Here is a 22,981-nt window from a genome sequence, read left to right on the forward strand (position 1 = left end):
AGGAAGCTGGCTCTGGGGAAGATTTATTTGCTCTGCAGCTCTGCCATGTGAGATGCCAGGTCACAGGTGGAGCCCTCCCACGGCCTGCATCCGCCCAGGGGGCAAGGCAGCCTGATGCCAGCTGGCCAGAGAAGAGAGGGCAACGGCAGCCAGTGATGCTGGCCTGGGGTGGGGTGTGAGCCGGTGCTTCCTGCCACAGGGCCCTCACACGATGCCATCGAAGCCCTGCAGACCACACTTCTTGCCCGCCACCTGGCAGCCAAAGCTCAGTGCCTCCTGCATGCTCTTCCCTGGAGGGCGGGATGAACAGCCAGGTCAGCCTGGTCTTCTGGGCAGGGGCAGGCCCCAGCCCCGGGCCTCCTGCGGGGGCACTCACCCTGGGACAGGCTGAAGATGACGGACGCGTTGAAGGTGTCTCCGGCCCCCAGAGTGTCCACCACCTGGGGCGGTGGGAAAGCGTCGGAGTGGAGCAGCCGTCCATCAGGGCCCAGGGCATCGGCACCCTCCTCAGCCCAGGCACAGACCAGCGTAGCCCTGTGACACCCTCCACTCAGCTGGGTGTTAGCCCAGCCCTGGCCCCCAGCCTCATTATCCCTCCCCGGGGCAGACCCTGGGGGCCAGGCTCCCTCACTCCCCGTACCCGGGCCGCTGCCTGGCTTCCGCTAGCTCACCCCTTCCTCACGCGACCGTACAGGCCCCTCAGGGCCTCCTCCGCTGACTGGAACCCAAAGTGCTTGGCCACATCTTTGCTGACAAACACCTGTGGGCAGTGGAGAGAGGCTGCCAGTCACCTGGGCTCTACCCCAGCTGCCCCTCACGACCAGCAACCTGCTCCTGCACCGTGGCCACCGACACCCCCAAGTAGCACCTCGCTGTCCCTCAGGAACAGGTTTTCATACTTGCTCAGGATATGCTAGGAAACAGCCATGTAAATTGTGACACAAAAGCCCCGGCCTATTCTAAGATCAACGAATTTCCTCACAATTGAAAACCCAGAGTGAGTCTTGAGGTCATCTTGGGGCGCAATCTACAACTGGCAGGTAAAACCACGGCTTTCAGGAGGGTTTTTGTTCTGTTTGGCTTTCCGCATACAGCTATGCCCTCTAGGTCTGATTTCTTCATCTTTAAAACAAAGGAATAGGGGTTCTAGAGCTTCCTTAACACCAGCTACATATTAGAATCACCAGGGTGTTTTGTTAAAAAATACTTCAGCCCAGGCTTCACCTCTACCAACCAAATTTAAAAAAAAAAAAAAAAAAATGAGGGTGGAGCTCAGGCATCCACATCATTTAACGTGCAGCCAAGGTTGAGGCCCAACAAGCTTCCACTGTGATGCCAGGATTATCATCCCGATTCCATTTACATTCCAAACTTACCACGGGCAAGTCCCCTTCCCATCCTCCCTCACCCCCTAGTGGCTCCCACCCCAGAACTGGAGGGCACCTCGGAGAGCTGCCCCATCCTGTCATCTGACAGAGGAAAAGACAGGAGGCCCAGGGAGGAGAGGCTTCCACGCAGGCTGGCCCTGAGGCTGGCTGTCTTGGCCTTGACCAAGCCCTCTGGCTGCCTTCACACCTATGCGCCCACTGGGGTGGAGAAATTCTACTCCTTGGCCACTGTTGAGGCCTGCACCAGAGCCCTAAGCTAGAGGTCTGCCGCTTTGCTTTGCCCCCACCTGCCAACATCACCAAGCTGCAAACTGCCATCCTAAGTGTGACAGGCAGGACAAGGGGACACTCGGACTCCCTTTAAGGACCAAATGAAGCTGGATGTGGCAAGTGGGGGGCCGTGGGTGATGCTTACCACGTCTCCGTAGCCTAACAGCTGGTACAGCTCCTCTCGCGGCTTCTCCACCTCCACAGACACCTGGATCTTCTGCTCCGGAGGCTGCCTGGCGTTGTGCTGTTCTATCCGCTGCAGCATCTTCACCTGCTCCGATGCATTCCGGCCCTGGGGCAGAGCAGGGCAGGGCAGGCAACTCAGGACCAGCTGGGCGCTGGTCTCATTCTGCCTCATTCATCCTTCCCTGCTGGAACCATGGGTGAGGGGGGAGAGGGGCCAGGAAGGCTGGGCCGGAACCCCATCCTAAGCCTCAAAATTCTAGTGCTATTCTGGACCTTGGAGACCTTATTGACCAGCCCTCCCACTTCAGATGAGAAGACGAAAGAATAAAAGAGAGACTTTCCTAAGGACCTACAATAAATTAAATGACAGGGCTAGGATTAGAACTCAGGACTTCTCAAGGTTTCCTCCCACCTAGACTCCAAAACTTCTCTTGGAATGAAGATTCTAGTTCCCTTTATTTGGGAGCTGGGTCAGGCCCTCTCATTCCTGCCTCCCCAGAGGTAACGGGTCAGGCCTCCCACAGCCAGGCTCCTGCCAGAGGCCAAGTCCAGAGGAGGTGGGGCAGCCTGTAACACAGAAAGCACCAGACTTTGCCTAGAGCCAGCATCCTGCTTCTGGCACCTACATCCTGCTGTGTGACCTTGAGTAAATCACCCAGTCTTTCTGGGCCTTAGTTTCCACCTGAAAACATAAAGGAGGATGGAGAGGGGGTGAGGGGGGTTGGATTCATTGATCTCTAAGGTACTTCATGGTTCAAAGAAACCAAGAAGGAGGCAGAACATGTGGAGGGGCTGGCAGGTTGAGGCCCTCAAAACACAGGTAGGGCAGGGCTTGCCTCAATGTGGATCCACTTGAACCGGGTCAGGTCAACCTTCTCAAAGTCTTTAGCAGACACATCTGGTAGGTTCCTGAGTCGCAGGACAGAAAGGACAGAGAAGGGTCATGGTGAGGTCAGCCAGGGCCAGGATCTCTAACTGGCTGCTAGGGCCCCTATGCCTGGCGCTGCCTGCAGCATGGCAGGAAGCTGAATCTATAGCACATGCTTCTGAGGCTTAGCTCCAGGACAGACCCTGTCTCAGGCTAAACTCGAGACCACTCCTTGCCCTACTCAGCTCCATCCAGACAGGGGGCTGGAGGCAGTTTCCTAGGGTGCCCCTTCCTGTGTTTGAGGCTGTGATATTATCTAAGGGCAAACTCAACCACCACATATGTCAAGCAAGGGACCAGTTCTGCGTGCCTTGGAGACCGTATCTCCCAAAATGCTTTCAGCGCACCAGGGACTACAATTCCCAGAATTCCTCTTGCCAGCAGCACACACAGCTACCACCATGCAGTGCCCCGGGAAACTACAAAGGCCACGCCGTTCTGCCTGGAGCTCGGGTCTGGGCCCTCTCACTTCAGGCACCCCAGCGGTGACAGCAGCGCTGTCCTGAGTTTGGCAGCTCCATGTTATGACCCTGAGATCAAGGTTGGTGCTTGAGGATGAGTTTATTTTTGGCTGACTTAGGTGTGGAGACCTGGGAAGGGTCCGCCTTGACCTTCCTTGGCCAGAGACCTACACACAGCCAGTGTCCTCCCCTCCATGTTCTGTGCCAAATCCTCCTCCGATTTAACTAGCTGGGTGACTGTGGCCTTTCTGAGGTGCTTCCCCTTTGGTAAAGGGGACCGAACCCCTAGCCTCGCAGGCCTGCTGCAGCTGGAGATAATGTGTGTGGATATGCCTGGACCGAGGCCAGTGGGCAATAAACATTTCTCCTTGGAGCTCCTCTCCCTCCCTTCCCGTGAATACCCATGTTGTGTCCCTGATCAAAGATGCTACAGATTGTTGCTTAATGGGCAGATGACTAGGGTTGCCCAATGGGAAGATCGTGTCTAGCATGTATGCCTACCCACTCATTCACTGGGACACAAAGAGCCCAGGGCCACTGGTTATAAATCTTGTTCTAGGATGACTGCCCCTCCCGCAGGTCCAGTGGTCATGCTGGGCAGCAGGGACAGTCAGAACCCCAGGGCAGTTGGGCTTGGGCCATCTCTGCCCTAACAGAGTACTTGGCACACATTAGGTTCTCAGTAAACTAAACCTCTGAGATTTTTCAGGAGGGAATCTGGGAGAGATGAGAAGGGGTCTCTCCCTGGAAGCTTGGGACCCTAAAGGGATTCCCCTGCCCTGCCCCAGGTTAGCAACACATCAGATGGCCCTGTTCTGCTGAGCCAGTGTTCCCCTTCCCTCCTTCAGCAATGGCTGTGAGTGGTGTGTGGCATTTGGTCTGGCTTCATTATGCTGGGACCTTTGGGGTTGCTCATCTCTTTCGAACACCCAAACCTCAGCTCCTGGTGCCATGCTGCAGGCTGGCAACTCTGGGGCTGACCCTGGAAACCCCAGTGGGCCCCCTTCAGGGCTCAGGATGGTTTGAATCACATCTCCCATCCCTCTGTCCTCAGAACAATTTCCCCGTACTCACACCCAGGCTGCTGATTGGCTGATTATGGAAAAATCACATCATAAATTACAGTTTGCACAGGCCTGCCCGCCCATCCTTGGTGTTGACCAAGGCCAAGTCGCCAGGCAGAGCAAAGCCCATCCCTACCCACCCCACTTCTCCCCTAATTGAGAACAATTCCGAAATCACTGAACCGTTTGGCATAGGGACAATTTCTGGTACAAAGAGAGAGGCCACAGAGGGCGGGCAAGTGGGCTGCCCACGTGGCAAGTGAGCAGGCTAATTGGTGGGCTGTGGCAGGGCAGGCCAGGGGGCCTTACGTGTCGTAGAGCACAATGGTACGGGAGCCATTGGAGCTGTTGACGATGCAGCAAGAGCACGGGGCTTCCCCGCTACTCTGCCAGGCCACCTGAGACACGTCCACGCCCCGCTGCCTGAAGTCAGCCACCAGGAAGCTTGGGGTGGAGCCCGAGCCAAGGGAAGGGCAAGGAGACACAGATTAGAGGCTACCAGGGGCCTGGGCCTCCCGCGGGGTGGGGAGCGGTGCCGGAGCACGCGGGCCTTGGAGAGAAGGGTCCTGCTCTGGGAGCTGAGTGACGGCAATGGCGGCGGCAGCTGGCAAGGCGCAGACAGATGTACAAACCTGTAGGCATGTAGGATGGTGCGGCTACCACTGGCCTCGCTGCTGATGACTGTGGAAATGGGGACGGAGCCCGTGGTCTGAAAGACCGTGTAGCGTAGGTCCACGGAATAGCGGCGAAGGTCGTCCAGGACAAAACTGCCAGGGCGGAGTAACCCGGGGAGGCGCAGTTCGACGGGGGTTTGGGGACTGGAGGGTAGGTGGCAGGGCCACCGGGGACCCTGGGGTGCAAGCAGAGGGGCTGGGATGGGACGGGGAGTCACTGTCACAGGCTGTGTGGAGGCAGGAGAGGCAGGAGAGCATGGCTGGAGCTTAGTGAGAAAAACCCTAAGGGACATTCTTTTAGGTCCTGACTGAAGCAAACTCCAACCCTGACCCTGTCCTTCAGTCTGACTCAAGCTGGAAAGGATTTGCTCACGTTCATAAAGCTAGATGGGGTAGACTTGGGACCTAGAACATGCACCCTGTTTGAACCAAGCAGGTGAGGGCACTGTGGCCCGCATCATGCAAGGCCCAGGCAGTATTAATAATTACCAAGGTGACACTTTGTCCCCCAGGTGCCCTCTGCTTGCTCATCCCCATGGTACTGCTCTCTCTGAAGTCCTTCCAGTCCTCACATGATTCCTCTCCTACACCTGCCTCCACGATGCCCAGCCAGGAAGTGGTGCTGCCTCGGTGGGCCGGCTCACTGCCCTCTCCTTCCACAGTGGCAAGCCCTCTCAGTGCCTGAGGCCCCTCAGTATAGACTGGGTCCAGGACTCTTGCTCAGAATCCCCTCCACTCAGAGTGAGCCGGGGGGTGGCCCCTCAGGAAGACTGTACCAGCAGAACAAGGAGGGCATCCCACCCCTCCCAGCTCTTTGGAAATGCAGTGTCCTGTCACCAGGAGCTGGCAACTATACCCAGCAGCCCAGCCACCATCCTGGCCTTTCTCACTATGGCCGAACCCCACTTTCGGCAACACCAAGGCTGGACAATACAGATTTGTATAGAGGTACCACGTCGGGGCATCATTCCTTGTCTTACGTCTCAAGGATCCTTTAAATAGTAGCTTTCTCACAGCATGGAGAATATGATTTGGTTTTTGCCAAATAACTTTTTGCACCCACAGTGCCAGGCACATGGTAGGTGCTCATTCAGTGTTTGTTGAACACATGGGGAGAATTTGGAATGGCCCAGCTATCAGCATGATTGCCACACAAAGGTGGGTCCACCACCCCAAAGCAAGAGGCACGGTCTTGCTCTAGCTGGGAGGGAAGGCAGCTGCTGAAGAGGGCTGACAAGTGAGCAGCTGTTGGCTCCAGGTCCCTCTGTCTCCCATCACAGGGCAGGCTCTCACCCCATTATTTGCCTCGTGCCAGTTCATAAGGAAGGGAATCTGGCTGCGGCTTGGGGCTGGGCTCTGGCAGCAGCCCCTCTCAAACCAGGGTTCAAAGGGCTGTGCTTTACAGGCCAGCAACCTGGCAGCCTGCCCCTGTGCCCACAGTGGGCAAAGTGGGCCTCACCGCCCTGATAAGCGCTTGCTGAGTTGGCAGTGCCAGGGGTCAAAGGGCTCTTGGGTCCCTGCAGCAGCCAACATAGAGGAAGTGTGTGGGCCACTACGGGCTGCAGCCTCCTTGCCGATGAGCTGGGAGGCATGGGTCTGGGCCCAGCTTTAGCACGTGGCATCCGGGTGTCCTTGGGCAGGGAGCTCTCGCTGCTTCAGTGAACAACGGGGACACAATCACTGGCCCTGCTCCCTCAGCTGGGAAAGAAACTGCAGGCCTGGACCCTGGGACCGTGGATGCAGGACATCCCCGAGAGAGGGCAGGTACAGCATGTCCCTAACTGCCTTCTGCCACAAGCACAGGCAGGATTAGGGACTTGAGAAGGGCAAAGTCACATCCACCGCAGAGAGTCTGTTGGAAACAAGGAAGGAGAAGGTGGGAAGCCGAAGCAGGCTCCAGGGACTGGCCAAGGAAACAGGCTGTGAAAATGAAACCTTTAACAGGAGCAGCATTAACAACTGAGCAGCAGATAAGCCATACCAGGGAGGGTCTGGGATGCTGGTACTCCACTCCCCACGCCCCACCCATTTCTGGTGGCCGCAAACCGTTTCTCAGAGACCGCCCACCCAGGGCCAAGGCTTCCTTCTTCTCCCCCCACCCTGTGGGCCACCCTCCCCTGCTCCCTCCACTTACTCGGCAACGTGGCCCGGGGCCAGCGAGCCCATGAAGGCACAGGGGGCTCCAAGCAGGGAGAGGACAGTGCAGGAGTTGGATGCGTTGCCTCCACGCTGCCATCTCTGGGACAAGCACCTGCAAAACACAAGGAGGGTCCCTGCAGATCCAGCAGGCTGGGGCTGGGATAAGCAGGGCTGAGCCCTGAGTAGGGCCCACAGGATGTAAAAGCCAGGCGATTCCCCTCAGAAAGCCTCCAGGCCAGCCTTAGGCTCAGCAAAGGGAAGAGGCTCAGCTATTCCCCAGCCCAGGCTAAATTCAAGTTCACAGTGATTAATTTCTATCTTGCACCTATTCTTAGGACATCAGGAAAGCACTCACTCGGGCCCATCACAATTTGAGGGTCCCACTGACTCTGGGTTACTTCCTTCTTTGTTACAGTGTCCCCCCACCAAGCCTCCTCCTTGAGACCTGCCTCTTCCCAAAAGTGGCAAACCTCCTGCTGCTCCTGTCTTAGGAGAGACCACTTCAGTAATAACTCAGATTAAAATAATTAAGACAGGAAGCAAACCCGGACATTGTGATCATTTAAGAAGGTTGTGTGTGGTAACTTTTATGATGACAAAAGTTAAAAAGATTACTGAGTGAAGACCAGTTTTTCTCCATCTTTGTTCGTTTCTCCTTTTTTTTCAGCTTTATTGAGATGTAAGATGTAATTGACATATAACATTCTGAAAGCTGAAGGTGTACAACGTGATGATTATGATATACATATATTTTGTGAAGTGATTACTACAATAAGGTTAGTTAACACATCCATCACAGTGCATAGTTACCTTTTTTTTTTCTCCATCTTTACTGAAAATCTAATAAAAGGAAACTAAGTCAAGATACACCTGAAGGGCTTCATTGTCATCATCAACAACAAAAATGATAACTCATGCATACATAGTCAAAGCACTTGAATGGTTTCTCATTTGTGCTCCAATAATACTGTGAGGTAACAGTACAGGCTGTTATTTCTATTCTTCCAGTTCCAAAAAGGATAATAATAACTGTGGCAGCTTACGATAAGGGGAACAAGTACCGAAGAACTACTAATTAAGAGAAATAAATGAAGTAGCATTTTTAGGCTAGGGTATATTTGTACACAAAGCTTAACCTTGAAGTTCCCTTCAGCCTTGGGAAAAGGGGACCATGATCTCATTAGAAAGAAGGATACTAATCTGCAAAGGGTCAAACATTTCTCAAGCTATGAGCTTTAGAGAAATTTTCATGCAGAGAAGAGAGGAGAAGCCTGGAGGGACTGGACTTGCTCAAGGTCACAACAACAGTTAATGACAAAGGTGATACCAGAACCCGGGTTTCCTGACCCCAAACCACTGCAAGTGCTCTGTATTTCTGAATGGAAAGTAGTTGGGTCCCAGCTTGATGAGGCTTCAGAGAAAGGGTATACAGTTTTACTCTGTGGAAACCCTTCGAAGTTATATTGACGCCCAACTTTCTGTGCAGAAATGCTCTGCTGAGCATGAAGATGCTTTCCAGAAGGTCCTTCTCAGCCAGGACTCTGGGAGGGAGGGCCATTCCTCAGGGGTCTGGCCGAGTTCCAGGGGGCAGCTCCTGAGAGTCCTCGGCTGCCAATGGAGAGAGCCTGGGAAAGGTGGGGCTCAGATGCTGGGAAGGACTGTGTCCCCACTCAGGTTTGCCCATCGGGGAGGCACAACAGAGTCCAGGAGCTGGGCTGGGTGGGATGGGAGCACAGGAGAGAGGCCCTGTGGACAAGCAAACTGCTCCACAGAGGAGCAGAGCCATGGGTCTGGCGGAGGGGGGAGATACTCCCTGAAGCGCAGGGAGCACGGAGGGTCTCTTCAGAGAGGCACCTCGCTTAGTGCCCACCTTCGGAACCAGCTCCCGTCAGGGTGGAACTAGCAGGCTCTTGTCCTAGCCTCCCAACATGAGTAAGCTCAAAGGCACTGGGACTCAGCTCTAGCAGAACAAGTCGTCTGGGTCCTCTGGAGGTCCTCCACAGTTCTTGGAGAAACTGTAGCCCCAGAATCTGCACTGTTCTCCGGAAAGTAAACTTGACTCCTCACTGGGCACCAAGTCCCGGGGCTGGCTTGACCTTGGTAGGTGGGCTAGGTCCACACAGCAGCATACCCTTGTGCCTCCCCCCCACTGTCCCTGCACCTTTTGCCAGGGGCTGTCACCTCTGGCAAACAAAGCAGCCCGAAGCAAAGGGTCAACTCCATGAGGGCAGCAGCAAAGGAACAGGGAGCACCAGAGAGGGCGGAGGGCTGCGGCACTGGCATCAGGACGCTTGAGTTGTGACTACTGCTCTGCCACTCATCAACCACGTGGCCCCTTACAGAAAGTGTCTCATTTCTCCAAATCCTTAGCTTCCTCATCTCTAAAGAGAGGGTGTGACTGATCCTTACATGCTTCCCATGAGCTGCTGTGAGGAAACTATGTAACAATGCCTGTGACGGTGCTGTGTGGACCCAGGGCTCTCCCCTCAGTGAGCGTCCTGGCTGTGGTTGCTGTAGTGTCTTTCCCGAGTTCAATCTTGAACTCGCCTTTTATCCAGTTCTTGGCTGAGACAAGTGAGGGCCAAGAAGCAGTTCTTGTCCGTATTCTGAGCACCAGACTGCACCAAGAGACAGCCACGGATTCCACCACACAGAAGTGTCTTGGGATTACAGTGTAAGGGTGATCAAGAGTAAATACGGGAACCAACAAATGACTTTTCAACTTCTACCAGACAACCAAGAAGGGTCTCTTCCACTATGTTGTTCACTGAGTATTGTAAAAAGGACTTCTGGTAAACTTTTGGAATTCGGCACCAGGGAAAAGTCTGTGTGGCTCATGAACCAGCTCTACCCATAACTCACAGCATCTCCAAATTTGCCTGCCGTGCCAGCAAGCCCTGAGCTACAGTGAAGCTCAAACATCATGGTTTTGAAAGTCCCTGAACAGTCTAACTGCACATACTTCTTATTGTAAGCTACCTCAAAAAATTTTTTTAAAAGACACATATGAGATATATATGTGGTAAATAAATTAGAAGTAAATGCTGGTGATAGGCAAGTGCACAGTTCTTGTTAAAAAGAAAAAAACTGGTTCTGCACCTTCCTAGCTGTGTGCCCGTGGATAAATAACTGCGTCTCTCAGGGTCTTTACTTGCTTAGCCTACTCGGTAAAATGGGGATAATGATGTCTGACACGGTCCCAGGGTTGAAATGGGAACTGGAGAACACAATGCTATCCAAAGCCTGGATCTTACTACTAAAGGCCTCAATTCTTTCCCCAGGTCCCGGGCAGAGGGCAGGGGGCACCAGCTCCCAAGGCGACCTCAAGGCCTCGCTGCGGGGGCCCCCTCCCGCTCATCAGCCGTGTAGTCTTGGCCGCCTGGCACAACGCGGGGCTGCAGCGGCCCCTAGGGTCTCCGAGGGGCCCGGGCACCCCTACCTGCTGTCCGTGTCCTCCTCCGGGTATTTGTCCATCACACTGATGATGTCCAGCGCCACCAGTCCCACGCACAGAATCTGTTTCTCTTCCATAATGCTGCTCCCGGAGCTTTCTGCCCGCTCGGCTGACGGGGTTCCTCCCGGGCTCTGCCTCTTATCCCGGAGTATCGTGTCCCAGCTCCCAGAGTCTGCCCTGGCTCCTCCTCCGCGTCCCGAGCTCCTCCTCCAAGGAGCCTCCTGCAGCGGCGAGGGGTGCAATAGGGTGCAGTGGACGCAGCCGGGCTCTTGCTCCCCACGCGCATCGACCCCAGCGGGCCTGGGAATGCAGACCCCGCGGTTTTGGTCCCCGGCCTTCCCTTAGCAGGTTGCGTGGCCCAGGAGATGGCTACGCCTTCAAATTCTCGCCCTCAGTTTCCTCACTTGTCAGACGGACTCCGAGCTAATACAAATCTCTCTAAAGCGCAGCTAGGCAACCTCATGAATGCCAAGAGAAAGCGCAGCAGAAAGGCATCCCTTGTCCCGCCTTCTCCTGCACCCGCGGATCCCTCTCCAGACCCTAGGCCCGCGGGGTTGAATCTAGCCTCGCAGCTGCGGCCCGGTCCCCGGCATCCAGAGCCGCGGCTCGCGCCGTCCCTACTGCCCCGCCCCGCCCCGCCCCGCCCCGCCCCGCCCCCGAGGCCCAGCCAATCCCAGCTCGAGGCCTCGCCTCCGCCGCTGAGCAGCTGGGGCACTCAAGATGAACGGCGGACGTCACGTGACGGGAGACACCGCCCAGCGGCGCCGCGGTCTCGGCTCCCAGCGCCCTCTGGCGGACGCCGGCGGAAAAGGCGCGACTAGTAATGGGGCCCGGCTAGGGCTCCAAGCCCCGGGCGCACTTCTCGCCCGCGCGTCCAGTGCAAGTGCAGGCAGAGCTACCCCCGCCAGAGCGGAGGGCGCGAGCGGGGTCCGGAACCCGGGGCTCCCTCACCCCGTCCCCTGTATACTCCTGTCTACCCCTGAACACATAGTAGAGCAGACAGCTTGTTTAGTTTAGTTTTTTTTTTTTTTAGAAAAACCAAGTGTCTTTATTCCTGAATAGTTTAGTATGGCGGTGGGGGCCGGAGCCCCCTCGAGAGAGTCCCGGAGCCCAGGGATTCGGCCTAGAGGCCAGTTGGGGGAGCAAAGTGTGCGAGGATTAGCCCCTCCGCAGTCCGAGTCTTGCAGGGACGGCGATCAGGCCAAAAGTCTGGACGAGGGGACCCCAGAGTCCCAGACCCGGTGCACTCCGACCGTGGGAAGGACGCTGCTCTGGGCGCCTGCGCTGCTGCGGCGGGTACAGAGACGGCGACTTGCCCCGAGTCGGGGCCCCGTCCCAGGCGAGACGCCCCGGAGCCCACCCCCCAGCTGGCTGTTTGGACGGCGTAGACACTTCGGGCCACTGGGGCCCGGCTCCCTGTCTACGCCTGTTCTAGCTCCAGGTCCCCGTAGAGCAGGGCTCCGCTGAAGATGGTGAGCGGTTCCTCCGAGTGCGCCAGCTGCCCCATGACCAGGTCGATGCAGACCGTGTCCCCGGCCTGCAGCGGCAGGATGAGGCTGAAGACACCTAGGGCGCCCGGGCTGGGCTGGCTCTCGGCCACCGGCTTATTCTCCAGGCCCTCAGGCTCGTAGCCACCGGAGTCTATGCGGGCCACGCCCAGGTTGGAGCGGGACAGCACGGCCTCCACTTTCTCGTGCCGGTGCCCAGTCAGCACCGCGCTCAGCAAGTAGCGTCCGGCTAGTGGCGCCGTGAACACGCCTGGGGACAACAGTGGCAATCAGGAGGGAGACAGGTGGCAGGGGCCGGGAAGGTGTCCGGGAGCCCTTGCAGAACTCCTGGACTACGTGCGGAGGGACCCTCTGGGTCTTTTCACCTCTCTTCTACCAGAATGTGAGCTCCACGGATGGCAGGGAAACCAGTGTTTTGTTCATTTCCGCATCCCCAGCACTTAAAACAGTGCCTGGGCAAGAACAGGCCCCCCCATAAAGAACTGTGGAATGATAGGCTTTTCCCCTCCCCACCTCACCCCTCAGTCCAAGCTGTGGTGAGAATGAATAAATGAAGGAGAGAATAGGGGTCTCCCCAAACCAGAGAATGAAAAGACTCAGCTTGTCTGAAACTGCAAGAATGGGGACATATCACCGCACAGCCTCCCCCGTTCCCCCCAGTGCCCGGCTGCCCACTCCCAGGCTTACCAGTCTCTGGATCATAGTAGCCCCCATCATTGAGCAGGACCCTGTCAAAGGGCACTGTGCCTGGTTCAGACCGGGGCAAACTCAGGGCAGCTGAAAAGGCCACCCGGGGCACAGAGGCTGCTGGTGCCCCCTCTGCTCCTGGGTGGGGTGGGGAGGGTGTCAGAGTGGGCGCTCAGTGCAGGGCTGCCCAGCCCCCTTCCCCTCCTGGCTCTCTACCCCCAGGGCTGCCTGAGGCCTTCCGTCCTCCAAATCCTAGTTCAGTTCCCCGCCCTCCAGCACTGAGTGAGAGGAACTTACCCTGTTCACCTTGGGGACCTGTGGGAAGAAAAAAGGGAGCAGTGAGAAGTAGGGCAGCTCTCGCTAAGTCACTCAGCAAACATCTGCTTTCCCACTGTGCCAGGTGCTATGCAGACTCCAAAACAGAACTGGGCGTATCAAGAAAAGGAGGAAGAGATAGGGTCCATTCTGTTCAACCTTATAGGCTCAGCCATCGTCTTCAACACAGCAGTGAGGCCACCACAGCCAACTGGCCAACACAGTGACTATCCTAGCTCCTAGTCACTGTCAGCCATGTGGGAGCCCCAGTTCCTTGCCCCTTTCCCCCCTTCTCTGTCCGGTTCAGAGTGGAATGTCAAGCCCGGGGCAGCGGGGTTGGGGTTGGAGTAGCCCTGGCTGCAGCAAGGATCTCAGCCCACATACCTGGTGGTCCGATGGGCCCCTTTTGTCCATCCTTGCCTGGAGGTCCCGGAGGTCCGGCAGGGCCTGGGGGTCCCTGTACCCCAGGAGGCCCTGGTGGCCCAGCCTCACCTGCAGGACCTACAGTGACAAAACTAAGTTGAAGGAGAGCCATAAAAAGGAGTTTCCAAAGGACAGGGAAGGTGGTGGATCCAGGGGCAGGGTGATGGGGCCCCTCGCTGCCCATGCTGGGTACCTAGCCGGCAGAGCAGCACCCCTGCTCCACCCACAGGCCTGTCTGAGCCGTCAGGGGAGGGCGGGGAGCTGGGACCTTGGATCATCTCTTGTGGACAAACCAAGCCCTGGGACAGAGGTGGGTCTGCAATTCATGCTGGGCAGGGCAAGGAGAAAGTGGATGAGGTTAAGGCTGGGCTGTCGCAGGGTCAGGGGAGGAGAAAGAAAGGACTTGAAAGGAGTCCCCTCACCCCGTGCCTCCTCTTGCCCCCTCACCAGTGAGGTCCTTCAGACTGAGTTGGTGAAGCCGGTCCTCCAGGAGCAGCAGGGAGCTGTTAAGGGCGCCGAGCCGCCTGCCCAGGCCGGCCTGCCCCCCTAGCAGCTTCTCCAGCAGGGCTGCCTGTGTCTGGCTGGTGCTGTTGGTCTCCCGTAGCCCGGCCCAGAGCCCAGCCACGTGTCTGGAGAGGCCTTCGCGCAGGCCCTGCAGCCCCCCGGCCACCGTGTCCAACCGCTCACAGACTCCCTCCAGGCGGCCCAATCGCCCCTCTAGGCTGGGGCACTGGCCGGCCTGTGCCTGTCCCTCTTCCAGGCCTCGGAAGCGCTCCTCACTCTCTGTAGCATGCTCTGTGGCCTCCTGCTGCAGCCTGTTAATCTCAGAGATGATACGGTCCTTGGTGGCTCCCAGGTCAGCCAGATCAGCACCCTGGCCCTCCACTGTGGTCTGGAGCTCATGCAGTGAGTCATTGAGGGAGCTGAAGGTGAGAATAACCTCGGAGAGCTCTCCCTGCAGGGCCTGGAGGGCTGAGCCTGAGCTGCCCCCGAACACACTGAAGCCATCCAGAGGCCCACGGCTCGGTCCCCCAACACCCGGGCCGGCCCCAGGGCCCCGCGGGGGTAACAGGGGGCAGGAGCAGCGCTCCACACCATCTCGAAGACGGCCCAGCTCCTCCTGGACACCACCGCAGGTGCCACAGCCCTCATCCCCACGGGCCTGCAGCAGCCCCTCCAGTTGGCCCAGCCGTGCAGCTGTGAGATTCAGCTGCAGTGTGAACTCTGCAGCCGTCTCATCCAGCGCATCGACACGACCCTGGAGCTGGCCCACGACCCCTTGCAGTCCCTCCAGCGCAGCCTGCTGGGCCTCGCCAGCTGCTCCCAGCTTGTGCAGGCCTGAGCCCACCAGCTGCAGCTGCCCCTCGCTGTCCAGCACCCTGCGCTCCAAGGCACTGAGGATCTCGCTGACCTGGGAGCCCTGCTCTCCCGGGGCCCCAGAGCAGAGCTGCCCACATGCCTGCACAGCCCCTGCCACCTGCTCTTCCAGCAGAGCCAGCCGCCCCCCCAGCTCCCCGCTCACATTGGCCAGCAGCCCCTCCAGCTTCTCTTGTTGGCCCCGGGCAGCAGGCAGCCAGTGGCCCAGCCCCCCGGGATGCCCCCGCCAGCCCTCCTCCTGCTCCTCCAAGGGGCCCAGGGTGGAGTTGAATCGGTCCTCCAGGCGAGAGAGGCGGGACGCTAAGCTGGTATAGCCTGGGGGGTGGCCCCCTTGCCCAGCTGCTACTCCCAGGTTGGCGCCCCGCCGCCCGCTCAGGACTGTCACCGAGCCAGCCACTACATCCAGCCTCCGCTCCAGTTCGGCCAGTCGCCGGCCCAGCTCTGGAGGGCAGCATTCCTGAGGGGGCCAGCGGCCCAGGGCCTGCCCAGCGAGCTGCCGCTGTCGCTCCTCCACGGAGGCCAGTAGCTTCTCCAGCGCGCGCAGCCGCTCCCTGTCCTCCTGCTGCTGTCGGCGGAAGCCATCCAGCCCCGCCAGGCACACGGAGCAGGACTCCTGCAGCCGCTGCTCCAGCTCCCGCGGCAGCTCCTCGCTGTGGCCGGGAGGGGCCGGGCTTGGGCCCAGAGCCCTGCTGCCACCGCTGCCACCACCACCGCTGTGACGGGTGTTGAGATGGCCCAGCTCCTCGTCGTGGGTGGAGACGCGGTTGTCCAGGAGCTGCAGCTGCTGCTGGATCTCGTTGAGGGTTTCGTGCACACCGGGCCGGGCAGCTGCGTCTGCGGGCGGCTGCCTCCCGTTAAAGGCTGTCTCCACAGCTCTCTGGACGTCTTCCGTCAGGCGCCCACTCAGTCCCTGCAGGACACCCCGGAGGCCCTGCAGCTCCTTTGTCAGGCTCTGCACCTGCTCCTCCAGCTGCTGCACCTTCTGTGACTCCCCAGGTCCTGGCAGAGAGGGGAAGGCATGAGGTCGAGGGGCTAGGCCTCAGAGCTCAGTGCCTACCTCCTAGGTCCTGCTCTCCCCAGCTCCAGCAAGAGGGCAGAGGTCCCAGCTGATTCGGCCATTCCTTAGCTGCGTGACTTGGGCAAGAAAAGATGGTAGGAAACTCCATTCACTGAATGCCTTTAAGCCACATGTGTACCATGGCTCCTTCCCCCATCCAACAACTCCACTGTGAAAATACCATTAGTTCTTCCCATTTCACAGACTGGGAAACAGAGGACCAGAGAGGTTAGTTAATTAACTGGGCCATGGATTACAAGTTTAATAAGTGGCAGAGCCAAGTTTCAAACCCAGGTCATCCATCAGACCACCAAGGCCAGGTCCTTTCCACCTTCCAGAATGCCTCTTAACTTTATGGAAACTGTTTCCACATCTGAAAAAACGGAATGATACTATGTCACCCCCTCAGGGTGAGTGAAATGCAAACGTAGGGTAGGAACCTCTCCACAGCACTACAGGGACAAACAGGGCTCCGAGGCAAGCTGCGGGGGATCCGGCTGGATGGTGGGAGAGTCAGCCAGAAGTTCCTGTTTCCATAATTACAGCACAGCTATCTCCCTGGCAGGCAAACACAGCACATCTGCAGTGCCGGGCAACGGGGACTGCTGCATTCTGGGACCTGCAGTCTCCAGAGGCCACCGAGGGCCCTGGGACCTGTAGTTGGCTGCAGTGCATGCTAGGACTTGTAGTCTCATCTGTCTATCCCCTTGGACCAAGCTTCTCCAAGGAATTCCCCCTTCCTCCGCAGCTGTTCCCAACTAGGAAGTATCTTGGCCACACGTGGGCGTGAACGAGCACATTCTCTTTTTCTGTCTTCCTTTTCTCTGGGTCTCCACTCAATCTCTCTTCTCTGTGTCACACACACACACATACACACACACACACACACACACACACGGACACGGACATATTCTCTCTCTCTCTCTCTCTAGCTCTCACGTGTGGGAAGGGATCTCATTAACTCCCTTCTGTCCCCTCTTCTGACCTGGAGCAGGGGTTCCCCACAGCAGCCTGGCCCACGCCTCCCCCAGCACCGTCTCGCCCTCCTCTCCCCAGCAGCTCCCGTACTCACCTTCCCCGCCCAGTCCACTCAGGTGGCTGCCCGCACTGGAGCCCGAGAGGTTGGGGCGGGCGGGCCGGGGCCGGGGGCGCGGCGTGGTGGGTGCAGGGCCCAGCGCCGGGGCAGGGCCCTCGGCACAGTCATCGCCCCCGTGCCCCTGGCAGCACCTCCACTCCATATCCGTTACTGTTTTGTAGGCCACACGGTAGCGAGGGCGGAGGAAGCTGCGGTACCTGGGAGAGGCAGAGGGAGGCCTCTTGACTCCTCCCTGTCCTGTAGTGATCCTGGCCCCTGTCCTCAGAGATGGGCGGCCGCTGGTGGACTAGGCCTGTCCCTCAGGCTGGGTCCCCCTTACTGACCAGCATGTGGCCTTGCTCAGTTGACAGTTTTCAGCTTGTTGGCCAAGGGCCAAATCCCTATTCTTCCTCCCCTTGTCCTGTGCTGGAACTTTGAACTCTTCTCCTTGACTATGACCCAGCCCGGAAAAGGCATTCCAGGGGCTGGCAGGGTGGTCCAGGTAAGTTTGCCCTCAGTATTCCACCAGCCAAATTGCTGCCTCAGCATCTCCTCAGCTGGCTCTGACCGAAGCCCCCGGTCCTGCCCCTTGCTACCTGCTTGGTACAGATGCCCCCAGTTGGCCGCCCTAGCCCAGCCCCAACCAAGTGCACATCCCCTGGTGGGGGGGGGGGTGCTCACATGATGCTGTGGGAACACTGGGGCTGGCCCCAGCCACAGGGCTGGTAGTCAGGCTTGATGAAGGTCTCCACTCCATCCTCAAGGACACAGCTCACTGTCCGGGTCACCACATAGGCACACCAGTTCCTACAGATACAACCCCACGTGGGCCCAAGAGCCAGAGACACATGCCCCCAAGGAAGGCCCAGGGGCCACCAGAGGGGCTGAGGGAGGGTCAAAAGATGAAGGGCCCCTGGGGACCGGTGGGAGCCAGGGCTTTGGCAGGGGCAGCTCCCCCCTGCCTTCCTGTGCAGCAGGAGTCAATAAAGACTTTTCAAGATGGGGACAGGAGGTGTAGATGCAAAACCACAACCATGAGATGTTGATCCTTGTGGCTGGGGGCACCTGGGGAGCCTCTGAATCCACGCATTCATTCGTGTCCCTTCTGTCTCAACCCCCAGCTTGGCGTGGCCTGTGTGAACCGACTGGCCGGGTCCCCTGGAGATCCCCTGTGTGCTGGCTTCCACCCACCACTCAGGGGAGACGACGGGGCGGCAGGGGTCCAGCTCAGGGTTAAGGAGAGAATAGCCATTGATGAGCCCTGCCCGCCTTGGGGCTCGAAGTTCTACACTCTTGGCCCCATTCACGCCAGCCTCTGGTCCGTGTCGGCTGGAGAGCCACAATGAGCAGAGGAGTGGCGTCAGAAGCGTGGATTACTGGATGGGGCTGAGGGAGCCCTAGAAAGGAATGAAAGGTCTGCCGAGAATCCCAGGCTGGTATGCAGCTGGCGGCTGGCAGGAAGGCCTGGCTGGTGCCGCTCAGGGTAGTTTCCCTGGGCACCTAACGTGGAAACGGATCTCCCTGAGGTTGGGGGGGACCTATCTATTCAGGGGGCCTTGGAAGTGCCCTGAAGGAAGGCGGGCGTGTAAAGAGCCACCTGATGGATGGGTTTCCTCTTCCCCCTTCCCTGCCCTAGGTGGGGACAGCCCAGAAGAGCGGACCCAAGGCAGGGGCCAGGATACGCACCTTCTCACCCACCCTCCCACCTACCTCCAGCCTCGGGCTGGGACCCAGACTCTTACCTGTGGCGGCTGGCAGGCCGGGGGGCACTCTGGGCCTGGGGTCCCCCAGGGCTGAGGGCCCCGCCACTCCCAGTGTAGAGGCTGTAACCGCGAGGAGGGTAGCTAGCTGCCCCCACGGCTGTGGTCAGCAGGCAGCAGAGGTAGCAGCTCCAGAGGGTTCTGGGGGCCATGGCGGGGGTGCTCCGTGGTGGCCCTCAGAGGCACATCCTGGCCTGACCACTGGCGCCTCTGCCTGGAGCGGGGGATGCCGCTGCTCCGAGGGACAGCAGGTCCTGTCCCCAGCTTCCTGCCGGCAGCCCCCAGCCACACGCCTCCTCCTTGGCCGCCTGGCCTGACCGCTCTCCCCCTCCTCTTTCCTCCTCAGGCTCCTATCTGTCTCTCCCTCCGTTCCTTCCGCTCTCCTCTTCTCCACTTCTGAGGGGGGTTTGTTCTCTGTGCCCCCCGGTCTCCTGTGCCTGGTCCCTGGCCCTCTCAGATGCTGCTTCCTGGGCCTCCACCCCCTCGCCCCAGCTGGCCCTCCTCTGGCCTCCCTATCGCTTTTCCCCAATGACTGGATCCTGAGGGTGACAGGGCTTTGCCCCTGTGGCTGCTCAGAGGCGCAAGAGTGGCTTCGGGGCGGGCCCTGGCCTCCCGCCTCTCTCTCTCCCTCACTCCCCTCCCTTCCCCCCTGTCTGGCTGGCGGTCCAGCCTCCCCCTTCCTCCCCCCACCTCTCCAACCATCGTGCGCCACATCTGCTTCTTGTTAACTCCGAGAAAGAGAGAAAAAAAAAGGAAAAACAGAGAAATGTGGAGTTGCCGCCGGGCTTGGGGCCAGCCTCTCAGACGGGCCACATGGAGCGGAGCTGGGGCCAGAGCTGGGGTGGAGGCCCAGGGCTGGTCGCTTAGACAGGGAACGGGAGCTGGAGCCACAGCTCTCCTGGGGCCAGGGCAGGCCTACCCTGGGACAGAAGACCTGAGAGAGGAGCCCAGAGGGGAGAGGTGGCGAGGAGAGCTGTAAAAGGAAGGAAGAACTCGCAGGGCTCAGCAGGACAGTCACTCACCATCTAGTCCAGCTGCCTCCTTTCATAGATGTGAAAATTGAGGCCCAGAGTGGCAAAGTAACTTGTCCAAGGTAACACAGCAAGTCAAGAGCAGGGCTCAGATTAGAATATAAATAGTACCCAGGTCAGTGGCTTGGGAGGAAAAAGGAGGAGAAGAGCGAGGGCTACTGGGCCAGGGAGGAAAAGGAGAAGGACTCCACTGAGGCAGGCAAGAAATTCAGAGAAGCCAGAAGAAGAAAGGAATCTGGAAATGGGGAGTAGCCTTCTGTCAAGTATGGAGAGGACATGGGCAAGAGGAGAAAGACTTTCATTCTCAAAAGGCCAGGTGAACATGGGTCTCAGACTTGTCTTGGAGAAGGTCAGCCTGAGTCGGGGAGGGGAGGGAAGGAGGGAGGTGAGTTGCGCCCTATCTATTTAGCCTGAAGGAAGTCACTCCCTAGAGTGAAGCCAAGTCTGATAGCCTCTGAGGCAGGTAAGGAAGTTGACTCAACCACCAGCCTGCCCGGTAGGCTCTGTCAGAATCTGTCGGCCGGCCCCCCTCACCATCTGGCCCCCAGCGTTGTGTTCTGTACAGGTCTCCCTGCGTGGTGGGCCGCTTGGGAGAGCGAGGCAGCAGTACTAGACAGAAAGGAGGCGAGAGCCCGGTGTGTGGGCGCTGCGGAGGTGCCTGGGTAGCAAAGGCACGTGTAGAGCTCAGTAAGGAGCAGCTGGTCCTGCTGGGGAACAGGACACAAGCTCCTGACAGAGAACGAACACAGGGCAGGACAGACAGAAGGCCAGACGGATGCTGTGCTCCGGGTAAGAGGAGGGGAAAGATAGCTGGCTGCTGCGGGGAGTCAGAGAAGAGCTGTTGGAAGAAAGAGAATCTGATAAATGTGGGGGGGGGGAGTGAAGAACAGAGACAAGGCGGGGGAAGAGATTTCAGGTTGGTGAAAGTGGTCTGTCTCAGTTTCCTCATCTGTAACATGGGAATAATCATAGTACCCTCCTTCCTAGTTTCGTGTGGATTAAGTTAATCCATGTGAAGCATTTAGAGTAGTGTCTGGCATGTGGTAAATGTTAGCTTTTCTTTGTGTCAGAAAGTCAGAGAGGTCGATTGTGGAAAAATCAGGGAGAGGTTCAGATGACTGGTTAACAGCTTGGGTTACAAGTTTTTGAGTAGGGGGTCGATACACATGCAGAAAGAAGATATTCTTGGCAAGAGCAATGGGCAGGGTGTTAGGGCACAAGGATGCTGGTTCCAGCTCCTCCTCTAAATAGTGTTATCACTTCGAGCAAATCCCCTGACTCCACCGGAGGTCTGCTATCTTTCTGTCATCTCAGGTCCCTTCCAAATTCTACATTGCAAAGTGATGCAGACTTGGAAGAGAAGGCTGTGACTGCTTGGTGACTGCCTGGGTAATGACGGACCAGATGAATGGGGACACCACAGAAGCTTCCAGGGTTTGAGCCAGGATGAGTAAATCGAGAAGGGGAGCAGGTTTGAAGGAAAGAAAGATGACCTTCGTTTGGGCATCCTGAGTTTAAGATGAGAATAACACATCTCAATGGAAATAAACGTCCAAAGGAGATGGTTAGCAGTGTGGGTCTCGATTCTGGGAACCATTTGCAGGGCAATAGTTGGAAACTATAAGAATGGATGCCACCAAATCTTCAATGTGAATCTGAGTGATCTGCCTCTGAGGTCCTATGGCCCAGAATATGATCCTGATGACTGGGAGAAATGTTGGTGAAAAGACAGGATGGTGAAAGTAAACACTGGAACCAACAGAAATGGAAATTTGTGGCTGTTCCTTAGAGGTGAGGGGATCGGCACCTAGGGAGACGTGAAGGAATTGGTCCTGGAAGGTCCTGATTTCAAAGTCGCTGTCAGTGGAAGGCAGCAGCCTAGGCCCTGGCCCTGGCCCTGGCAGGAAGCTAACTCACTTCCCCTCCAGGTGGCCCTGGCTGCTGCTGTTGGTTTGCTTTCTCTGCTCTTCCCCGTCTTCTCCGTTCAGGAGCTTCTGGCAACTTGAAAAGTCATCCCAGCCATCTTGTGACTACCCAGTTGTCACCCGTTCCTTTGCCTGCCCCCTTAAGTTACAAAATCTGTTGTATTTTAAGTGTGTCAAGGCAAAAATGTTGCTTTTGAAATATAATGGCAGTAGGTTGCATTTCATTTAGTCCTGTAATTAGGAGCCAAGACCTAGGGCCTGACATGAATGTTTAGAGATCTCAAAGAAATCAGTGGGTTCACTGGGGAGGCCTGAGGTGTTGGGCGAGCAGGCTGCAGTGGAGACTAAGGTTAGAGGGAATGCAGTGGTGGCGGTGGTATTGATAGGCAGCCACAAATTTCCAAAGAGACTGGAAGAGAATTCCTGAGACCAAAAAAGGCTAAGAGTCCCTGGGGCACTAGGACAAGATCTATTTTATAATCTCTCCAAGACAGATTTCCATGGGTCTAGTGCCAATGGGAAATCTTGGCTATACCAGGCAACTAACTCATTCAGTCAACCATCACTGACTGAGCAATGAGCTCCTGTGCCTGGGGCCAGAGAGACAGGGGCCCCAGCAGAAAGGAGCATTTTATGCCTACCACCTTCTGTCAGAAGACTGAATAGTGGGAGGAAAAAGGGGGGAATAATATCAACCGGGCCTTGGGTCATGCCAACCCAGATGGGAATTCCAGCTTGTGGGGACTCTTGAGCAAAAGTCCACTCCTGCACAAATGCACACATTTTCTTTTTCCTTCCAACCCTTCCCACAGGTACAATACTTTAGGAGCCAACCTCCCTGGACGCAGGGCCCAGTGCCCCTTTTCCAGGTCTTGTTGCTTTTTCACTCCTGAGCCTAATCCTATGTCTTCTGCTTGAAATTGTCCCACTGATCACAGAGATTAAGCTCCACACATTTCCCCCCGCCCCACATGCCCCCTAATCCTCTCTCTCCTACTTCCCCCAGGATAAGGCTTCACCTGTCTCACTTCCCACATACTTTTCCACCCAAGCTTTTTTCAGGAGTTGTTAGCTCTTAGCTGAGTCTAGTTTAGTCCTGGAGACCATTTTTAACTTGTTTAAAATGTTCCTCCAGGCACTAGGCCAAATGACCCATTCAAGGCTGATAAAGACTCGCTGACCTAGGCACAGGATGTTCTGGGAGGTGAAGGACATTTCTGGATGGTTCTAAAACAAATCCTTTTCCGCTTGCCCCTGAC

The 22,981-nt window shown here is 57.3% G+C and overlaps 2 protein-coding genes across 5 annotated transcripts; both read right to left on the reverse strand.

Annotated features, from left to right (window-relative positions):
• Nucleotides 1–7: 7 nt before the first annotated feature.
• KHK (ketohexokinase) lies at nt 8–11,177 on the reverse strand. 4 transcript variants are annotated; one of them, XM_036872911.1, is made up of 8 exons: nt 10,550–11,177; nt 7,106–7,222; nt 4,607–4,741; nt 2,681–2,753; nt 1,804–1,950; nt 672–760; nt 377–440; nt 8–290 (listed from the first exon to the last, which is right to left on the reverse strand). In XM_036872911.1, the coding sequence occupies exons 1-8, from the start codon at nt 10,639–10,641 to the stop codon at nt 267–269; spliced, it is 741 nt and encodes a 246-aa protein (XP_036728806.1). In that variant the 5' UTR covers nt 10,642–11,177; the 3' UTR covers nt 8–266. The 4 variants fall into 4 exon arrangements, with proteins under 4 accessions (XP_036728806.1, XP_036728803.1, XP_036728804.1 ...); XM_036872908.1 differs by having other exon boundaries at nt 377–534; XM_036872909.1 differs by lacking the exon at nt 4,607–4,741 and adding an exon at nt 4,930–5,064 and having other exon boundaries at nt 377–534.
• A 430-nt stretch (nt 11,178–11,607) lies between these two features.
• EMILIN1 (elastin microfibril interfacer 1) lies at nt 11,608–19,381 on the reverse strand. Its single transcript, XM_036873734.1, has 8 exons — nt 18,749–19,381; nt 17,688–17,813; nt 17,004–17,224; nt 13,945–15,873; nt 13,459–13,575; nt 13,057–13,074; nt 12,760–12,897; nt 11,608–12,322 (listed from the first exon to the last, which is right to left on the reverse strand). Exons 1-8 carry the CDS (start codon nt 18,916–18,918, stop codon nt 11,985–11,987), a joined length of 3,057 nt encoding a protein of 1,018 aa, XP_036729629.1. The 5' UTR covers nt 18,919–19,381; the 3' UTR covers nt 11,608–11,984.
• Nucleotides 19,382–22,981: the final 3,600 nt, after the last annotated feature.

The sequence above is a fragment of the Balaenoptera musculus genome, chromosome 13 (assembly GCF_009873245.2).
Source record: "Balaenoptera musculus isolate JJ_BM4_2016_0621 chromosome 13, mBalMus1.pri.v3, whole genome shotgun sequence".
Taxonomy (NCBI): Eukaryota; Metazoa; Chordata; class Mammalia; order Artiodactyla; family Balaenopteridae; genus Balaenoptera; species Balaenoptera musculus.